General features: G+C 33.9%; 1 protein-coding gene across 1 annotated transcript in view; it reads right to left on the bottom strand.

Annotated features, from left to right (window-relative positions):
* Positions 1 to 17,476, bottom strand: part of HAUS6 (HAUS augmin like complex subunit 6) — a 36,632-nt gene extending 19,156 nt beyond the window's left edge. The window contains exons 1-11 of the mRNA XM_051987028.1: positions 16,423 to 17,476; positions 14,557 to 14,652; positions 12,286 to 12,364; positions 10,888 to 11,020; positions 8,875 to 9,019; positions 8,198 to 8,260; positions 8,019 to 8,067; positions 7,144 to 7,317; positions 6,070 to 6,263; positions 4,107 to 4,233; positions 3,383 to 3,485 (exon numbers count right to left, since the gene is read on the bottom strand). Coding sequence (XP_051842988.1) covers positions 3,383 to 3,485; positions 4,107 to 4,233; positions 6,070 to 6,263; positions 7,144 to 7,317; positions 8,019 to 8,067; positions 8,198 to 8,260; positions 8,875 to 9,019; positions 10,888 to 11,020; positions 12,286 to 12,364; positions 14,557 to 14,652; positions 16,423 to 16,571 — 1,312 coding nt within the window. The 5' untranslated portion in view covers positions 16,572 to 17,476. The remainder of the gene's footprint in view (positions 1 to 3,382; positions 3,486 to 4,106; positions 4,234 to 6,069; positions 6,264 to 7,143; positions 7,318 to 8,018; positions 8,068 to 8,197; positions 8,261 to 8,874; positions 9,020 to 10,887; positions 11,021 to 12,285; positions 12,365 to 14,556; positions 14,653 to 16,422) is intronic.
* Positions 17,477 to 21,315: the final 3,839 nt, after the last annotated feature.

Raw genomic sequence — 21,315 nt, 5'->3', positions numbered from 1 at the left:
CTGCTCATTTCACTTAAACAAGCCCATTTTTAAGTGTGGAAAGGCACATTACCAGTAGGTTACTTAGTAATAATTTTGGGGGATACAGCAATTCATAAAGCAAAAGAAAAAAAAGCAGGGAATGGCCTGCAGTCCTGCATAATCCCCTTACACTCTGCAATGATAGTGATAGTGAAGAAAAGGTGAAAATAATAATTATAATTTTAAGACCATCTACCCACTTTGATTGTCAAGACTCTAAACATAAGACCTTTTTTCCAATTATTACAGTGACATACTGCTAAGAACTTAACCAAATCAATACTGAAAACTCTTTCTATAAAAATTGAAGGAAAAAAACAAAAAAACAGGAGGAAGTTAAAGCTAAATGGAAGACTAAGTCATAGACACTCTTTAAAGAGACAGAAAAGGTAAGGAAAGAAGGAAGTGCTGGAAGATGGCAGAATAAGGCAGGAAAACTACCTGGCTCTTTCAAATTCCCCTATAAATAACTTAAAATAAAATCTCAAAGTAAATTTTAGAGCAGTAGAAATAATTATAAGTCATGGTAAAATAAATGTCCACCCTAAGATAACTTGACAGACCATGAGGAAAGACATCACCTTCAGGATGGTGATCTGGCCAAAATGAACTGCAAATACAGATACGACAGAATCAATAAACAGCAAGTCTGGAAGTAGCTGTGTGGAGGGCAGCCTTAGTTTCTGAAATTATTGTCCTTATTGGTTTGGGAACTAGGCAACTAATCAGGGGAAGATTGGGGAAATGGGCTCCAAAGGTACTTGGTAGATAAGGAGGACAGGAGCACTGACCTAATGGTCTCTCACTTCTGATGCTGGGAAGAAGATTTTGAGGCTGAGCTGATCTGATGGAATGATTCTAATAAAATAAAAACTGAGTAGAAAGAGGTGAAATGAAGCAAATTATCTCATACAAAATGAGATATAACATGAATGGAAAAATTGTTACAATGGAAGGAAGGAAAGGGTGAAGGGCAGATAGTACAAGAATCTAATTCTCATCAGAAGTAAGTTAAAGAAAGAATAACATTATAAAATATAACTTTAGTGGGGTAAAAAAAAAAAAGTCCTAATTTTAAATAGAATTAGACAAGTGAAAGGGGATAAGAGAGGGACTTTTAGGAGAGCAGATTGGAGTAATTAGTAGTAAATTAGTTAGTAACTACTTAGAAGTAAATTAGATTTCTGAGGCGGGCTGGATAAAAAAGAGAGGATAAACAGTGAGGAAAAACAGAATGGAAGGAAATATACAACTAGTAATTATAACTTTGAATGTAAAAGGGATGAACTTAGCTATAAAATGGAAATGAATTACAGGTGGAAAAAGTATCAGAATTATAATAATGAAGAATTTCAACTTCCTCTCTCAGAATTAGATTTAACCAAAAAATAAATAAGTAAGAAGTCAAGGAGATTTATAGGATCTTAGGTAAGTGAAATATGATAACTATCTGGAAATAAATGAAAGGTATTTATCATTTTTCTCAGTGTACAAGATACCTTAACAAAAACTGATCATATGTTAGGCCATTAAAAACTATCAATAAATGCAGAAAAACAAATGCAAATATCACCATGGAAAATAAAAATTAAAAATTAATTGGAGACTAAATAACAATCTCAAAGAATGAGGGGGTTAAAGACAAATCAGAAAAATAAGTTATTTTATTAAATGGAATGAGAATGACAATGTTTCAAAACTTATGGTATGCAGCAAAAGCAGTAAATCAGAGGAAAATTTTTGTTTATAAACATATCAATAGAGAAAAAAATAGATCAATATATTATCTATGCAATTAAAAAAAAAAAGAAAGAAACAGAAAATGAACCAATTAAAAATCCCCAATTAAACACCAATTTGTAAATCCCTGAAAATTAAAGGTGAGATTAATAAAACTGAATGTAAGAAAGGCAGTGAATTAATAAGTATCACAAGGAATTGGTTCTATGAAAAAAAAATTAAAAACTAATTGGTCGATTCCAATAGACTTGTAATGGAGAGAACCATCTGCATCCATAAAGAGGACTATGGGAAGTGAGTGTGGGTCACAATAAAGTATTTTCATCTTTTCTGTTTTCTGCTTGCTCTTTTTTTTCTCATTTTTTCCCTTTTCAATCCAATTTTTTCCTGAGCAGCATGATAAATATGGAAATACATATAGAGGAATTGCATATGTTTTTACCTTATTACTTGTTGTCTAGGGGAATAGGTTGAAGGGAAGGAAGGAAAATGTAAAACACAAGATTTTGCAAGGACAAAAATTGAAAACTATCCATGCATATAAACTGAAAATAAAAAGATGTTATATATATATGTATGTATGTGTATGTGTGTGTGTATATATATATATATATCTACTGTAATAATCCAGGGGAAAATTAATAATGGTATAAACTAAACTGGTAGTCATATAACTAAAGAGAAAAGTGAGAGAAGTATCATAGAGGCAAAATTGACAAGAACTAGCAACTGACTATTTTTAAAGTGAAGGAAAGTGGTGGAGACAAAGATGAACACAAGGTTATAAACCTGGATAACTAGAAGATGGTAGTGTTCTCAAAAGAAGTTGAGAAAGGGAGTAGATTTGAGTGGGAAGGGTAACTCTGTCTTGTACACATTAAGTCTGAGACTCCTAAGAGACACCAAACAGAAAATACCTACACATAACTGTTAACGTGGTTGAAGCTCAATCACCAGATTTGAAAAATATTCACAGAAAGCTGTTAATTTAACTCATAGGGGGTAAAGATCCAGAGAAAGAAATAAGATCATATGCCAATCTCATTTCTCAAAAAATATGGTCTTTCTAATGCAGCCCATTCCTTCTCACAGAATCCAAGAGCTTTCATGATAATGGTAGAGGGCCCTGAAGACAATTATCCAATTATCCAGAGAGATTTAAGGATTTCAGAGATAGAAGCCTTTTCTAAAATAAACAACAGGACTAGAGGGCATTAATAAGATGGATGAGGTCTATAATGTAGTGGATAGAGTTCAGGACTTAAAGAATCAAAATACCTGAGTCTCAATTCCATCTTGGATACTTAGTAGATCTGTGTTAAGTTTCTATCTACAAAATTAAGGGTTTTAATAGGATTATTTTCAATCCCTTCTAACCCTAAAATCTGTTGACTTAATGATATTTTTGGCTAACCACATTGCCATTTGCCTGCCCCTATATCTGTCCTGCCCAATTTCAACCAGCACTTCCATCAGTGTCACAGCTAAATCTTAATATTACTGATCCAGCTCCTGATAATTCAGGAACCTTATCAAGGAAAAATATGAAAAGCTTAAAATGTTTATAATAAAAACTTCAAAAGCTACAAAAGTCTTAGGAAAAGTCACATGAATGACAAACCTGGAAGTGATATGGGATATTGAAAGAAGATACTGCTTTCATAATCTTCTTCTGAAGCAGGATCAAAAGAAAGAGGAGACATTGCTGGTAAAAGATCCAGGGCCTTAAAAGAACAAAATTAACATCTTGAAATAAATACATTTTATTTATTGCTACTGCAATACTTCCATTAAATTGATCTTCAAGTGATTCTTTATAATACCCAAATTTACCAATTTTTTAAAATTAGTTTTCCTTTTTATATGTATGGAAAGTACACCACCACAGAGGTTATAGGACTTTTATTTACCTGCTCCTCTCCCTCTTTCTTCCTCAAGGTTAAAATGGTAAAAGTACCTCAGACATTAAAAGTTTAGACTAGCATCTTTACTAATAAAATCTATATCTCAAATTAAGTTTGCCAAACACAATTAATGACTATGCTACTTCATGATGCATTTATGTATTTAGGATAATACAAACTTATATTTGAACACTAAACCTTATAAATACTGACTCAAACACAATAAATGTCTATATCCCCACCAATTTCAAAAAAATGGGCAAAAAAACAAATTATTCGCATCCCTATACTTTAACAGCAAAGTACAACAGAAGGAAATGGAAAATGACTACTCTATCTCTGCTTTCAAGAAAACTCCCATGGGCAACATGGTCCATTGGCTCACAAGGAGTCAAATATGACTGAACAACAAAAAGAAAAAACATTAAAAGTATTACTTACTGGTGTCTCATCTTTAATTAAACTAAAAGGAGCCTGATTAAGGAACTGTTCCCACTTCTTATTCCATTTTTTCTGTTTCTCAGTATTTGATTGCTTTATTAAAATAGCTTCTTCTCTTATTTTATTCCTACAATAGACAAAACACTGTTCAAAAATCATAAAAATCTATTGCAAATAAGTTGAGAATTGTACAAAATAAAGCTGGTAAAAGTAAATATAAGCCATGAGAAAACATATATTTTAAATATAGAACAAAACATTTCTTAGAACTAAAGGAATGATCTATAAATAACATTGTAAATAATTAACTTCTCTTTTAAGGGGAAGGCAAAAGAGATTCCAATCTTAATTTCATAGAACATATATTCTTTCTGAGTAGAATCTCACTAGCTCACCATCCACAATAATTTGTTGGCACCCTATATTTCCTTAGTTGACTTCAATAAGTATTAACAATATAGTATTATTATTAAATATTAAAATAGTATTATTAATAATAAGACTTAATAAGTAATAAGCACTTATAAAAAATCTGACTCTAAGAGACTCATTTTCTTTTTTTTTTTTTTTGGAGAGGAAGAAAAGGTATATAAATTTGAGTGAGCAATTTAAGTCAAACAAGGAAAAACCATACTGATTTTACTGAATAGTTCAAACATTTCTTATAGGTTAAGAAGAAAAAAATGTAGGCTATTAAATTCTATATATTTATTTGGCAAGGCTGATACAAGTTGTAACTATATCAAAAGCAAACCATTCTACTGACAGACATTATCTAGGATATCCTATCCTTACCTACAGATGTTCTTAAAAGATTGTTTTGATGGTTTTTTTTTTTTTTGGGGGGGGGGGAGAGGAGAAGAGATCTCTGAACCCTCCCAAGGTATCTTGAGGTTTACTGATTATATTTCTTTCTTAAGGACAAGGTCTTAAAATCACAATCATTTTTGATTCTTATTGTCTACCAATAGGTTCCAGGCCAAGCCCTATTTGGTCATAGTTTTGGTCCTCATTGACTCAGATTGAATGTAAATAGCAATAATTTCTGCTCTGGATAGAAACCCTGAGGGTCTTTCCCTCCCAGACTGATTGATTGGATTTTTTTTCTTTTGACTAGGTCAGTGGTCCTCAAAGTATAGTCCAAAGAATTGTTGGGGTCTCTGAAACCCTTTCAGAGGGTCTACAAATTCAAAATCACTTTTTATTTCCAATATAGTAAATAGCTATCAATATAACCCATATGAACAAAAACACTTTGAACAGATCCTCGATAGTTTTTTAACAACATGAAGATACCGAGAACAAAAGTTTGAGAACCACGGGACTAGGTAAAAGGAGACTCTTTTGCTTCAATTGCTACCTGTTGAAGACCTTAGTTTAAAAAGGCCAAGAGCTCCCATTTCATCCAGGGTCATCTCCAGTCCTCCTGGAGCTATATGGCTCTGGAGGAGAAAGTGAGGCAGGTGACCTTGCACAGCATTCCCTCAAGTCCAACTCATTTGCATGTCATGGTATCACCTTCCCGATGTCATTGCCTCTTCAAGAATGAAGGACAAACAACAGCAATAACTTCCTCCCCAATATTAAAAAACTATTAAGTTTTCTAAGCTTCAAATAGGGTGTAATAAGCTGAAACTGACAATTACCTAATCTAGGTATTTTTAACTTTTTTTTTTTATGTCACAGACTATTTTGGCAGTCAAGTAAAACCTACCAACTCCCTTTCTCTGAATAATGTTTTTAAATGCATAAAATACATTACAAAGGAAACAAATTACACTAAAAGTTATTAATATATTTAAAAAATAAATTGGCAGATCCCAGGTTAGTCCAAGATTAAGCAAACTGTATCTCAAATAAGCAAAGCAATTTCCTCAAAGTCACAAGGCCAGTCAAAGTCTGAGTCAAGACTTATAATCCAAGTCTAGTGCCTCCCAGCTCAATGTTTTCTCCCACTGCATACCTCATCTGCTGCACATATGACAATGAGTTTTTCTGAATTCTGGCTTCTCTTTCAACATAATTAAGGTCTGCTGTCAGTCTTGTTTGATCAATACAACTACGTTCATCTTTTAAAATTTTCAAGGCTTCATTTAGTAACTGAATAACAGTTAAAAGATTCAATTTTCCAGCTTCATAAAGGTTTCCTATAAATAACTTTAGAAAGGGAGAAAGTGTTAGTAAACACAGGAGGATTTTGTGAAGAGTGTGCTATATATTATACTTCTTTATATTTTTTACCACAGAAAAAAGTCGCCTATATCACCAAGGGCTATCTGAAAACACAAATATGCCCCTTGAATACAAAATCCTTGAATAAAAAATACACCCAATCTTCCAATGAACAAGTACACAAGAATAAATTACATACTATCCACATTTTAAATGAAAATTAAACTAAATCAATGAGAATACCAATACTAGCTTCATTACCTGAATATTATCATATTGATATACAAAAAGACTCAGATCAATGAGAGTACTAGTACTAGATTCATTACCTGAATATAGATAAACTTAAAATGACATGTCCAAGTTCTTTCAATATAATAATTCACATAATAATCAAAAATAATATTATGAAGAGAACGTCTATTGATTGATAATACTGATAATGGCATGTAAAATATATGGGGGCAATTCAATGTTCTATCTATGTACTTCAACTTTTAAGTAAAAAAAAAAAAAAAACCTCAAAACTACATGAAAAATTCTGAAATTCCTGTGCACAAAAAGAATACAGGAAGAGTCAGAAGATGCAGAAGTATGGAAGTGACTCAATAAGTTTAAACTTTATGCAGGATCACAGAATGTAAAAAGTAACTAATCTCTGGGTTTATCATGTAGCAACTCAAAAGAATTAACTTGAATAAAGCCAATTTTACCCAATGTATGTGTTTAGCTAATGAAACCCTTATATCATAAGAATAATGTTTTCTAAAACTGTTGGCTCAAATATTTTATCAGAGCAATAAAAGCAGACAAACTAATTAGTTAAATGTCATTTTTAAGAAATTGTATAGCATCAAGAACTTACATGGGACATTTGTTTTTCAATTCTGTCCAGTAAAAGCCTTGGAACCTTAATAGTAACACCAGCTCCATCCAAAGTATACTGATCAACGTGACCTGTAATGACCGAATTAACAACTTCTCTTTCTTTTTCCAAAAATGTAAGAGTTTCCATCACAGAAGCCCACATCAATCGAACCTTTGAAAGTAGAGATTATTTTTTTTTAAAAGACTAAAGACTGAATATTATTTTAACAGTCTAAGAAATGAGGGGCGGGAAAATAAAATTACATTAATCCATTTATTTCTAAGAATAAATAAGACAGAATTTCTTTAAAGTATTTAAGACACTTAAATTTTTAAAATTAATTTATTTTTTATTATCAATTAATTAAATTATTATTAATTTTAAATTAAATTAATTTAAATTAAGCACTTTAATAATTTGAAAGCATTGCCACAACTTCTAGAAGTACTTCTCAGTCACTAAAAGACAATCTAGCTTGTAATTAAACAAAAGAACATTATACTACTGAGATAGAGAATATATAACATTTCATTGTCAAGAAAAATCAAGAAAGGACCTCCCACACAATGCAGTATACATCATAACAAGCTTATGAGAATAAACAAATAATTAGTTGCACTGTATGGCCAACCACAGATGGGTTGTTATCTGCATCAAGGAAAGGAACTTTCACAAGATTCATAAATATATGAATATTCCCTAGTCAGGGTATATGGTTTTTTATGTTTGTTTTCTTTTTTTAAACCACTGAATACCAAGATGATGAGAAAAAGTAATACATAACCAGCTTTACAAAGATTATAAACAATATGAAGAGCTATAATAAGGTAAAGATTAAATGTTTTTAGAGAACAAAATAATGAACTTCTCACCTTTTCAACTTTGTCTGATATGCTATTTTGATCTTCATTCTGGCTCTTTCTAGTTAAAAATTAAATAATTTGGTTAGCTAGAACAAAAACCACATGATTTTGTAAGTCAATTCTTTTAATTAGTTAACAAATTCACCTACTAAACCCAGACTTAACAAAAATATACTTAAAATACTCACTTTTGTAATTTTTGCAATTCTGAGTATTGTGAATTCAAATCTCTTATTTGTTTAATTAATGATCTGAAAAGAAATAAAATAATTTATAATTTCAAATAAATTCTCTCATGCTAAGAAACACAAGGGAAAAAATTGTTCATCCCTAATCCTCAGTTTTTCTATTTTTTTATCCAAGCAGAAAGATGATTTTAGCATTGACCTGAATACATATTCTTCCTACTTTATTCAGCCACTGGTTACAGGCCTTCCTACAATAATGTCATGGATTGAGGGATGGAAAGGATCTTAAGAGATTATCAAATTCAATCCCACTCAAGGAAATTTGAGGCTCAGAAAGGTTATATGACTTCCCCATGGTTACATAGCTAAGAAGTGTCTAAGAAGGAATTTCAACTGAAGTCTTTCTGACTACAAGTCCAACTTTCTATCCACTGTACTATGCTAACTCTCATTATACACAAAAACAATAGTATTAGCAGTTAGGCATTTCAGGGCCAGTTCCAACAAATTTTCATATAGGCCTCCCATCTACACTTTTTGGTGATGGAAACTCTCAGCAAAAAGTTATTTTTGGCTAATCTATCATATTCTATTTTAAAGGAAAATTTTGAAGCAGATATGGCTTAAAATGCAACTGGAAGGACAACTGAAATTTTCCATTTTACAAAAATACTTACTGAGAATGTTCTTGGTATTGTCGAATCAGAGAATCTTCTTTTTGTAAAATTTGTAAAAACCGGGTGCGTCCTACATGGCATCTTGTAAAGGACTTACGAGGATCTTGAAATTTTGTATTAAATGAGTCTACAAAGCAATTAGGATCTAAATTTTAAAAGACAAAAAAAGTCATGAATAACTTTGTATACAAATGAATATCCTTTTAGCAACATAGCATTTAACTGAGATAGCTATCATAAGAGCAGCATAAAGCACTCTTATTCAAACATTTCAAGAAAGTTTCAATTATTCATAGTGATAGGATGAATAAAAATGAAAACTATGTGACTTAAAAACATTTTAGCTATCTCGTTAACTAAAGCTCCAAGAAACCAAAGAAATAATATTGATTTTTCCCTCCTTTCATTTCCCAAACAGGTACTAGCTAACAAGTAAATGATCAAAGGCATTCTGTATCAAGAAAAAGAATTATCAAGCTAAAGAGTTGGAAATGATCTCAAATTACCTGGTATGATCCCTGTCCAAAATTCCTTGGACCACATCCCTATCAACCAAAATCTTCCAATAATGGGGAACTCACTACACCAAGGCAGTGTATTCCAATTTTGGACAGTTCTAATTATTAAGGATATGTTTTAAACCACCTGACATTCTACTCATACTGTTATGAGTATTATTAAAAGGGACTTTCTAAAGTGTGTTACACAAATTTCAATAAAGCACTCCAGACATAGATTAACAATGGTAAAGTTGTAGAATAACAACAGTAAAGTTGCCCTCTCCCTTAATCCACACTTCTATTAATGCATCTGAAGATCACAATCTTTTTTAAAAATCTTATCATTAACTAATGACTTCAGAGTTCCCCAAATATCTCGATCTTTTACATGCTTTTAAGTCTTATCTGTCCCTTTCCTGTACTTGTGGATGTTTTCATTTGTTCCTATGAAGTTTTATCTTTTTAACTTTAGCCCACCATTCTCCATCAGTCAGGATTCTCAATCCCATTGCCTGATACAAAAACTATTCCTTCAGTCTCATGTTACCTAAACTGTGGTCAATAATCTATGTTTCCATCCAAGTTACTGATTTTTAAAAATCTCTTCAGCATGCCACTGGAAATGTCACCCAAACTAGGGAAGGAGACAAGAAAAAAAGATTGTACCCCTATAAAAAGTCCTATATCTGAGATCTGATAGTATATTAAAATTAACATGTTTAAAAGAAATAAAGCTAATCAATTAGCCCAAAATATGTATGCATTCACTTGAACACATATATTCTTCCTACTTTACTCAGCAACGGGTTAAAGGCCTTCCTATAATAATGTCATAGATTGAGGGATGAAAAGCATGTTTTATATAACCAAGGTCAGACTTATGTGATATTTTATAATTAGTAAATTTTTAAAACGTTTATATTTTCAAATAATACTCATCCTCCTTGACCCCTCAAACACAGACACTACACTAGTAATTTATTCTTTCTAAAAGCAATATGGCATGGGGAAAAGAATATTTAATCTGAATCAGGAGCCTTGAGTTCAAATCTCATCCTCTGATTCGTTTGGGTTTTTTTGTTTGTTTGTTTGTTTGTTTGTTTTTTGGCTGAGGCAATTGGGGTTGTGACTTACCACAGCTAGGAGGTACTAAGTGTCTGAGGCCAAATTTGACTTCAGGTCCTCCTGACTTTAGAGCTGACATTCTATCCACTGTGTCATCTAGTTGCCCCCCATCCTCAGATTCTTAATAGCTATATTATGTCATAGACAAATCCCTTAATCTCTAAGACTTTTCAGTTTTCTCAACTGTAAAATGAAGGTATCTTAAGCAGCGAAGATAACCCTTAACAAGCTTTAATGTAAAAGCATAAGATTACTTTCTCCCCAGTTTCTGATATATTTTCCTAGAACTCCTCCAACAAAGCTAACAAGAGCTGTCCTTTTTATTGACTTCCAAAGTTCTTGTTTTGTTTCTCAAAAACTAAAATTATTGCCATTTTGCTTAACTTACTTTCAGAGTTGGTTTTAATATACTGCACTGCCACAAATCTTGCAAAAGAATACATGAGATCAACAAACTTATAGCCACCAGGAGAAAGAAACAAGGAACCAACAACTTGAGGAAAGCTGTTTCCACATTCATCCTGCAAAAAAAAAAAAAAAGAAAGAAAGAAAATGAATTTAAATTTGGAGATTAAATTTTGAGATCTACTCTTAAAAGAATAATACTAGGGGGCAGCTAGGTGGCACAGTGGATAGAGGACCAGCCCTGAAGTCAGGAAGGCCTAAGTTCAAATATGATCTCAGACACTTACCACATCCTAGCTGTGTGACCCTGACCAAGTCGCTTAACCCTGGCCAAGTCACTTAACCCCAACTGCCTCAGCAAAAAAAAAAAAAAAAAAAAAAAAAAAGCTAGCATCTACTTACCATATGTTTTTTTGCTTAAAAAATATGGGAATAAAAAAAAAAAAGAAAAGAAAAAGAAAAAATACGAAAAATGTATAATTCTAATTCTGTCACAAGTTCTCTGGGTGCCCTGTTTGGCAAATTCTTCACCTTTCTGATCTGCTTTCTTACTCTTTTTATAATTACTTAGGCAGAGACAATTAGTGGTACAATGGATAGAATGCTAAGCCTGGAATCAGAAATATTTTAATGTGGCCTAAAACACTTCATGATCCTAGTGTGCCTCAGTTTCTACAACTATAAAATGGGAACAATAACAGCACCTACCTCAAAGAGTTGTTGAGCATCAAATGAGATATTTGTAATAAAGCATTTAACACAATAAGTGGCACCTAAGAGGTACTACATAAATGCTCATTCCCTTCCCCAATTCCCTGCTTAAAGAAAGCAACAGGTGACAAAAATCAAAAACATTGACAGATTCTAAACTTTTCCATATAGTCATATTAACAACAAAAACAAAAAAATGAACACAACTCAAAAGAATTCATAGACAAAAATCACATTTTGGAACACAGTACTGAGCATCATAAGATATATTTTTAAGTTCTAGCATATGGTGTTGGAACCAAAATCTCCTAGAGATCATTAAGTCTGAGATTCTCTAAATTATGGAGAAATCACAAGTCGACCTTATTTATGAAATAAGCTAAAACTTTTCCATCATTAGGAAAGTTTCTTTCAAACTCCACAAAATAAAGATTTTGCATGATCTAATTTTCCTTACCTATTTGTTTTGTTTTCTAAGAAATAATACAATTCTAAATAAAAAAATACTTTCCAAAATAGTTTCTGTGCATAAAACAAACATTTTTTTAAAATATAGATTCAAAGTTATGCCAATTAATATTTTCCCATGTAAGTTCTTTAATACCTTTAAGAATGTTAAAACAGAGATCTACTGAAAAATACTTTCCAGCTTTAAAATAAGAATACTCACAGAAATTCTTTTCAACCATTCACAACACTGTTTCCGAAATTCAGCATCAGCTTTTCGGTCTACTGGAGGCCAACAGAATCTTTTATTTTTATTTTTTGAAAAGGGAAAAGAAAAAAAAAAAAAAAAAGAATCATGACTAGTCCATTTAAGAGGGAAAAAAAATCCTTTATCCTAATTGAGTCTAAGATGAATAGGAACACAATCAAGGTTGGTGGCATTTCTAACTAGTCTGTGTCTACATGGACACTAAAAAAAACATATAAGGTTAGGATCATGTTCTTATATTCCTTTTGCATAGCATTTTTTACTCAAATTGCTGAATACTCAACTTGCTGAATAAAAAGCAAAAGAAAAAAACTTTCCTAGAATTATAAACAGAAGTTACATTTAAAATGGACAATAAATTCAAAGAACCTTTATTTAATGCAATATATTCAAACTCAAAGATTAACAGGGGGCCATACATAAGAATTCCTATAGGTCATATATTAGAACACCATTAAGGCATTCTATTTTTATCCAGTTGTTTCTGACTCCATTAGAGGTTTTTGTGGCAAAGATAACGGAGTGTTTTACACTTTCTTCTCTAATTCACTGTACAAATAAGAATGTTGTTTGTCCTTCCTTCTAGAAGAGGACCATGACATCAGGGAGGTGATGTTAAGGTTTTTAACAGGTCTCAGTTTAACTTTTTTTTTTTTTCTTAAGGACCATTCTTTAAACCCAAATCATTCTGGCTCTCACTGACTGGCCAACGATAGGTCCTAGGCCAACCCCCACTTGGTCATGGATTGGGCCCTGATAGACTCAGAGCAAATGTCTCTCTCTGACAGAATTTTTTTTTTAAGTAAAAGAGGCCATTCTCTGCCTCATTTCTTACTTAATCACTGGTTGAGCATAGCCCTATGTCAAACTGAAACTTGTTAAAGACCTTATCTTCAAAAAGCCAAAGTCTCCCATTATATCCAAAGTCATCTCCAGTCAACCCAATCTATTTATCTGGCCACTGGACCCAAATGGATCTGGAGGAAAAAGTGAGGCAGATGACCTAGCACAGCCCTCACACACACAAATCCAATTTACTTTCAAGTATAGAATCATTTTCCTGAGGTCAAGGTCCTCAAAGATGAAGGACAAACAATATCAAATGAGGAACTGAAGCTAATAGTTAAGTGACTTGCCTAGGGTCACACAATTAGTATCTAAGGCCAAATTGGAACTTAAGAAGATGAATGAATTCATCAACTCTTTCTTATTTCAACCCAGTGCTCAATCCACAGTGTCAACCAGTTGCCCCAAGGTGGTATATAATAGTAAACTACTAAAATGCCTTAATCAGGGATTATAATTCTAAGGCTGCTTTAGCCTCCTGAAAAGGGTCCCAAAAAATAATGACTAATAATGAAGCCACAAGTCTCAACTCTACTTATGAAATAAGTTAAGATTTATCCATAGTTACAATAATATATTCTAAATGAAGACAACAAAATATAAACTATAATTTCCTGTCTTAATATTTTTGTCAAGGTAGCAATTAGTTCTGCTTTTTTTAGGCCATCTGTATTTTCTCTTTCAAAGGATAGGCATGATAATAGAGTTGCAGAAGAATAAATCTCTGACATATAATTCAAACACCCTTAATGAAATTTTTCCAAGTATTTAGTAAACCGTGGGTGGCAGTAGTAATAGGGGTACACATAGTAGACACTTAATAAATCACTACTAACAACCTATATAAAAATTAAATCTGAGGGAAATAGCTTTTGCCCCTTTGCAGTTTAGAGCTTAATTCTGACACAAAGTTATAAGTGAAATAAAATTAACCAAAATCTGAACCTGTACAAAAATACATAATTTTCAACATTGCATACAATTAAAGACAGTGAAATCTGGGACCTTTTAAGTCCCCCCCCAAAAAAAAAAAAAAAAGCGCACAAGGCACAAGAATTGAATGCTTAAGCAAAGTAAATTCAAAGAAAAAGTCCTTGTGTCACATCAGAAAGGTGCTGAAGTGCTTTTAGAACAATTAACATTTTTACAAGGACATAAATTAAGTTGTATTTCCCAACTTTAATTCTGCAAAATTAAAGAACTTAAACTTTATGTCATAGGTACCTGCCTGAAGCTTTAAATATCCTCTGAAAACATGAGCTTTGAGACAACTACTCAAAAAAATTGTGAGAAAATTTTAAATTCTATATAACTTATTAAATTTACATGTATTTTAATTTAATATGCAAAAATGGATAAAATAAAAAATATTTTGCTCACCTGAATACTTCTTTAGCATGGGAAGGATTCAAAGTATTAAACAAAAAGTAGGCAACTATGTGAAAGGCATCACTGTTAGGTTTGTCAAACATGCTCCTAATTGGTTTTTTAAAGGATAAGAGAGAATAATTAGTGAATATCAATAACAATATGCTTCATAAATTTCTTCTTTGAGGAAAAAAATTAACTTAAGATTTCTCATTCATATAGATTGTATAATTTATAAAATCTAAGTGAATTTTGGGGAAATTCTGATCAAAAGAAATAATCTATAACATCTTGCGCCATTAATATTAGATAATTCCCAAAAAATGCCTAATCCATTAGTGCATGGATCGATTAGCTCTAAATTGCTCAGATTTATTAAAGTTTGCAAATCCTTAAGATAATCATCAACTAAGATGCTGTATCTACCAAGAGAAACACAGAAAACTAAGGAACACTGAAAGGCCAAGTTCCAAGTCACTTACTTCTCTATCTTCAGAAGCAGGGCCTCATAATGGGGAAAAACAAGGTGTTGAAAGTCAGGAGGGTTGAAGTCAGAGGTTTTGATGTTTACTACACTGAACAATTCACTTCACCACTTTAAAATTCCCTTTTCTTATCAGTAAAATGAAAATAATACTCATCCAACCTTCTTTACCAATGCAGGACTTTATATACTATCAAGTACTTTTAAAACAGGAATTATCTTAGTCTATTTTCTATGGGCTTCATTTTCTTCATCTGAAAATAATAAGGATTAAGTAAATCTTCTCTAAGATCACTTCCAGCTCTAACATTTTATTTAGTACAAATGTAGGTTGATTATAACAGGACACCTTACAGAATAGGTTAAATTCCACCACATCTTAAATTCTTTCCAATTCTGAGATTTGGGGACTCTGAAATTCCAACTGGAACCTACAGATTAATTCCCTAACCTTTTATTTTGTTCTATATCTCTTGCTTCAGTAACTGGCTTTTATACTGTATTAGCTTACAAAGCTCTTTGCAAATACTATCTCCCTTGACAACAATAATAATTATTATTGAATTGCAGCTGGAATTGCAGAGTATGCAGCTTGCATTTCTATATCACCTACCTGTTACAAACCAGGCAGAGTGCAAAGCACTATATAAGTGTTAGGAAGGGAGATGATGTTATTATTATCCTCATTTTATGGTTGAGGGGGACCAGAAACAAACAAGCATTTCTACACCATCTACTACTTTGCCAGATACTGTGCTATGAGTTTTACAATTGTTCCCTCATTTGAACCTCACAACTCTGAAGGAGGGTGCTGTTATTTTACAGCTTATAGTTAAAGAAAAAAAAAATTTCTAAAGCACTAAGTGCCAAGCATTATGCTTATAGCGCTTACAAATACTGCATCATTTGATCCTTGCATTTTTCAATTCAGGAAACTGAGGAAAAGGTCTAAGGGGTTTTCGAAGGCTACATCCGATCTAAGCAAACCACCCTTGGGCTCGAACTCCAAAATCAAAAGCATTTTAGCGGCACGACCCCCTCCCAAAAAAAAAAAAAAAAAAAAAGTCACGTGGGCGAGGATTGGAATAGGTGAAACTAAGTCTATAAAAAGCCCCACTGGGGTGCAAAGGGTTCCTGGTCCTCGGGGGACAAGAGTCCTTAGCTCTGCGCCTGGCACATAGTAGGCGTTTTAAAAATTAAACTACCGGAAGGGCAGTTGGGGTGTCATAGTATATGGACCACCGGCCCCGAAGCCTGAAGGACCTGGGTTCAAACAGGACTCACACTTATTAGCTATGCGGGTCATTTAACCCCGATTGCCTCCAAAAGTAAATAAATGAGATAAACAACATGTTTCCATCCCAACGCGACCCCGGTCCCGTTGCGCTGCTTACACGCCCAGCTTCGTGTGCGACGTGAGCTTCCCAGCTTCGGCCGCGGCCTTGTCGGGTTTGAAGCCCAGAGCCAGCAGAAAATGCCATAGGTGTTCCTTCTTCCAGGCCCCGGCCCCGGCCCCGGGTCCACCGCCGCCGCCGGCGCTCATGGTTCGTAGCTGCTTCCTCCAGAGGCCGCGGCCCGGCGCACACGGGAGGCCCAACGCCGGAGACAACCGCAGCCCAGTGGGGACGGACAGAAAGCAAGAACTACAAAGACGGAAGCCCGAGATGCGTCTTTCTTCACCGCTCCTCTACATGCCGCCACTTCTCCTCAGGCGGCAGCCGAGATGACTACTTAGCCGCCCCCACCCATTTCAGTTCACAAGGGAGCAGCCATTTTGCTTTCCCTGAAAAAACCGCCCAAAGCCATCAGGTTCAACGGAACCGCCAACGGCAACACCTCCCCACCCCCTGCGCATTGCGTCACTTCCGGAAACTCGCCCTGATGTGATTGGCCTAGGTTGCCTGGCTGCCGCAAGGCGCGCTCTTTAATCCTAGACTTTAATTAACGTTCCTCTTCAAGAAAATACGAGCCCCACAGTGCTTTGCGCGGATAGGAAGTGAGAGGTAAATGCGGGTGTGGCTACATCACCATTTATAGTACCGAGATCCAACTCTCTAGGCACTTTTTTGGCGGAAAGAAGAGGATTCCTTTTTGGAAAGGGAACTAAATTAAATAAAATAACCTAATATTTTGGAATTGTAGCGGATTAAAGGAGTTAGAACTGGACCGCGTCTGTATGATTTTTCACTTCTTTTATATCTCTTGCTTTTTTTTTTAAACTTGGCTAATGGTATAACATTCCTTGCCTTTTCAGTGGCTAGAAGAGGGGCAGGTGGGAGGTAAAAGAATTTGGAATTAAATTAAAAAAAAAATTCGTGTTAAAAATAAATAATAAAATTTTTAACGGAGAAATTCTCTAGCCTTATTTTACAAAGAAAATGAGGTGCAGAAAGAAAATTAATTGGTTCAGTGGCACTCATCTAATAAAGAGGAGACTACCTACTTGTAGAGAAAGAGAACTGATGGAGCCTTAGTGAAAATTGAAGTATAATTTATCACTTTTTGCCCTTTTTTTAATAATATGGCTAATGTGGAAATTACATTTTGCGTTGTTTCACGTTTATAATTGATATATTGTTTGTCTCTTCAATGCGTGGAGAAGGGTGAGAGGAAAAAAAAATGAAATTCAAATTTTTAAAAGAAAAGTGTTAAAAAGGAATAAAATTCTTAAGAGCTATAAATATTTTTGTCGGTCTACACTTGGCCCCTTCCCCTTTCCCTTCTATTTCCTCTTGAGTGAAATGTATTTCTGTACTTTATTCTGTATATATGTACATTGCTTCTTTTGACCAGTTCTGATGAGAATTCAATTCAAGTCTTACCATCACCCCCTCCTATTTGTATGGATGTCTCCTTATGCATCCTGATTAAATGACAATTTTCTAAACTCTTTACATTCCTCCTTCACCCACAGTGTGAGTTCTTCCCTTCTCTTTCCATCCTTTTCTTATATCAGTACATAACAGAACTACTCCCAGACTTGGTCTAATTGGAATCTAGGGTTCAGAAGGGGCATATGTATCATCACCCTATATTTGAATATCAAGAATTGATAATCCCTATTTTGTCCTTTATCATTGTGAATTTATATTTAGTTTTTTAAAGTATGTTTCTTTTCACTTCTGTATTGGAACTGTAGAGATTTTCTGCAGCTCTGGTCTTTCTCAGGAATGCTTGGAAGTCCTCTATTTCATTAAGATTCCTTTTTTTTCCCATTGTAGTATTATAATCAGTTTCACAGAATAAATTATTTCTGGCTGCAAGCTCTACCCTTTGTTTTCTGGAATATAGTATTTCAACTTCTTTACTCCTTCATAGCTGTTGCTACTCTATCATATGGGATCCTGCCAGTGACTCCTCAGTTCTTCAATTCTTTCTGACTGCTTGGCAGTATTTTTTTTTCTCTTTGATCTAGAAGCTCTAGATTTGTATTATTCTAATGAAAGTTTCATTTTGGATCTTAAAGGAGGGAAAGGGACCCACATGTGCAAAAATATTTGTGGCAGCCCTTTTTGAAGTGGCAAGAAACTGGAAACTGAATGGATGCCCATCAATTGGAGAATGGATGAATAAATTATGGTAGATGAATGTTATAGAATATTATTATTCTGTAATGAAAGACATGGGTGATTTCAGAGAGGCCAGAAGAGATTTCCATGAATTGATACTAAGTGAAATGAGCAGAGCCAGGACATCATTATGCACTGCAAAAAGAAGATTATACAATAATCAAATCTGATGGAAATGGCTTTCTTCAACAATGAGATGATTCAAACAGTTCTAATTGTAGATAGCTCCTGAAGAAGAGAGATATCTACACCCAGAGAGAGGACTGAGGGAACTGAGTGTGGTTCACAACATAGCATTTTAATTTTTTGTTGTTTGCTTGCATTTTATTTTGTTTCTCTTTTTTCTCTTGTATGACCCAATAATTATATAAATATGTGTATGTATTGTGTGTGTGTATATATATATATATATATATATATATGTGATTTTTTTAAGTGTATAAAGCCACATATTTGATGTGCTCAATAGGCCTTCTGTTATACCAACTTGGTGTAAATTATAGAAATGGTTTCTAAAAGGGTGTAGGTAATAGAAGTATTTTGTAAACTAAAAGGTACTAATCTTGAATATGGTTTAAGTACTTTTATATAATCTATTGTGAAATAATAATAAAAAAAAGTTTCATTTTTGGGGTTTCTTTTAGGAAGTAACCAGAAAATTCTTTCTGTTTCTACTTTGCTGGCTGGTTCTAAGAAATATGGGCAGTTTTCTTTTAATATTTCTTTAAATAGAATATGCAGGCACCCCAGGGTCTGCAGATGTCTCTGTCTCTGTGCTAAACTGGACTAGACAAAGTAGTCACTGTGACTTTTTCTGGATTTCTGTAATGTTTCTCTCTAAAATATAAAGTTCTCTGGGAGCAGGTTTCCTGGGGGCTTCTAGGAGCAGCCTTCCTTTCAGTTCAGTGTAATAATCACCTCAAATGCAACCAGGAGTTAAAGTCCAAATCCTTTATTGTCTCCGTCCAGGTCTTGTCCTTCCTTGGACCTAGTTAGCTTTCTTACGGGCCTATCTCTCTCCTTGGTTCCAAGAGCTCCTGCCACTATTCCTTTGATTCTGCCAGCTTTAGCCTCCAGCCAGCACAAAGGTGGAAGATGGAATGAATCTGACTCAGCCTCCGAGAGTGGGCTTGGTTCTCTGACTTGCGAACCTCCTTGACTAAATCCTGGCTCTGAATCTCTCGAGGTGTATCCTGGTTGAGGTTCCTAGCTTATATATGCTTTCTCAATGGTGTGAATCTTGTGGAACTGTAGTAAGTACTAAGTACATCTAGAGAACTGTTAAGCACCCTGCTAACAGTCATTGTGTCTATCAATTCCAGTGACTTAGCACCTTGTAAGAATGCTAACAGATTTCCCCATCAGAATTCCATTTGGTGAATTTGTTAAATATGTCTAGAGGAATTTGTGGATAGAAACTCCCCACATTGTTTTCCATTCTACCATTTGATTCCCAAGACCACAATTAAGAAGTTTGACATCTTTAAAAGGCATAAACTAGTTGGAAAAAAATCAACTTGGGAAGAATGAAGTAATTTGATCATAGATTAAATCAGATGGCATTGTGCTGGGATTAGGGAAAGAATCAGATGTACATCTAGGTTTATTTATAATGATACAGAAAATTCCACTATGAGTATTCTAGCAGGAAACCAATCTAATGCTTCCCTCCCTTTGAGAGTGGGAAGAATTGAGTTCCCTCTCCACTTTTGACCAGAAGACAACTTTATGAATTTTAAAATTATAGATCAAAACACTCAGACTAGTCATTGGGTATCAGTAGCAATATCCCAGAACAGCATAGGACATAATATTGATTAAGAATTGACTTACCAAAGACAACAAAATTCAACAACAGCATCAACTCTTGAAGCCCCATAGAGTTATACATAAGGAGAACTTTTTGAGGTATCCCAGGGAAAATTATCTTGATATGAAAAGCAAACCAATCAAAATTCATGAAAAGATGTAATTGTGGCAGTATCCCAGATTGGAGGGGAGGTGTTCTTCCTTGTAGCAATTTTGTAGCAATGTTGTCTCAGGAACATCCTTTTCTAAAGCTAATTAATTCTAGCCAAGTAATTGATAATCACTGGGGATCACAACAGATGCAGGTTTCTGAACAACAGTACTAGAAGATATTAAATTTTTACCCTTAAAGAAAAAGAAGTCAGCTTTGTAGGGATTCAACCTGTTCATCCACTTTGAGGTGATAAAATGACCGTAGAGGGAGTGCTACATCTTTATCTACATTTATTTGTGGTATCTTCCATTAGTATATAAGCTCCTTAAGAGTAGGGATTGTTTCATTCTTTGTGGTTGCATCTCGATTGCCTTGAAAGTAGTAGGTTCTTTTCAAAGAAATAAGTATTTATTGTTTTTTTATATCCTCATAGATATCCAAATCTTCTCTCCCCACCTCTTCCAGAGACCCATCCTATACAATGAATAGTATTATTTTAAAGAGGAAAAAAATTAACACAACGGACACTTTAAAAGAGTCCAAGAACATGTGCTATATGTAATACCCATGGACGTCCCACTTTCACAAAGGGCTGAAGAGGTGGGGAGGGGGGTGGAATGTCTTTTCATATCCATTTAAATCTTATTTGATCTTTATAACTGTTACATTCACTTTTGATGGAGGTAGGAGGTAGATAGTTGTTCTATGTACAGTATCAATGTAGAATAAGGCAATCCTGGGTATCCAATTTGTCT

This window comes from Antechinus flavipes, chromosome 1 (assembly GCF_016432865.1).
Source record: "Antechinus flavipes isolate AdamAnt ecotype Samford, QLD, Australia chromosome 1, AdamAnt_v2, whole genome shotgun sequence".
Taxonomy (NCBI): Eukaryota; Metazoa; Chordata; class Mammalia; order Dasyuromorphia; family Dasyuridae; genus Antechinus; species Antechinus flavipes.
This window is presented reverse-complemented; position numbering and strand designations above follow the sequence as displayed.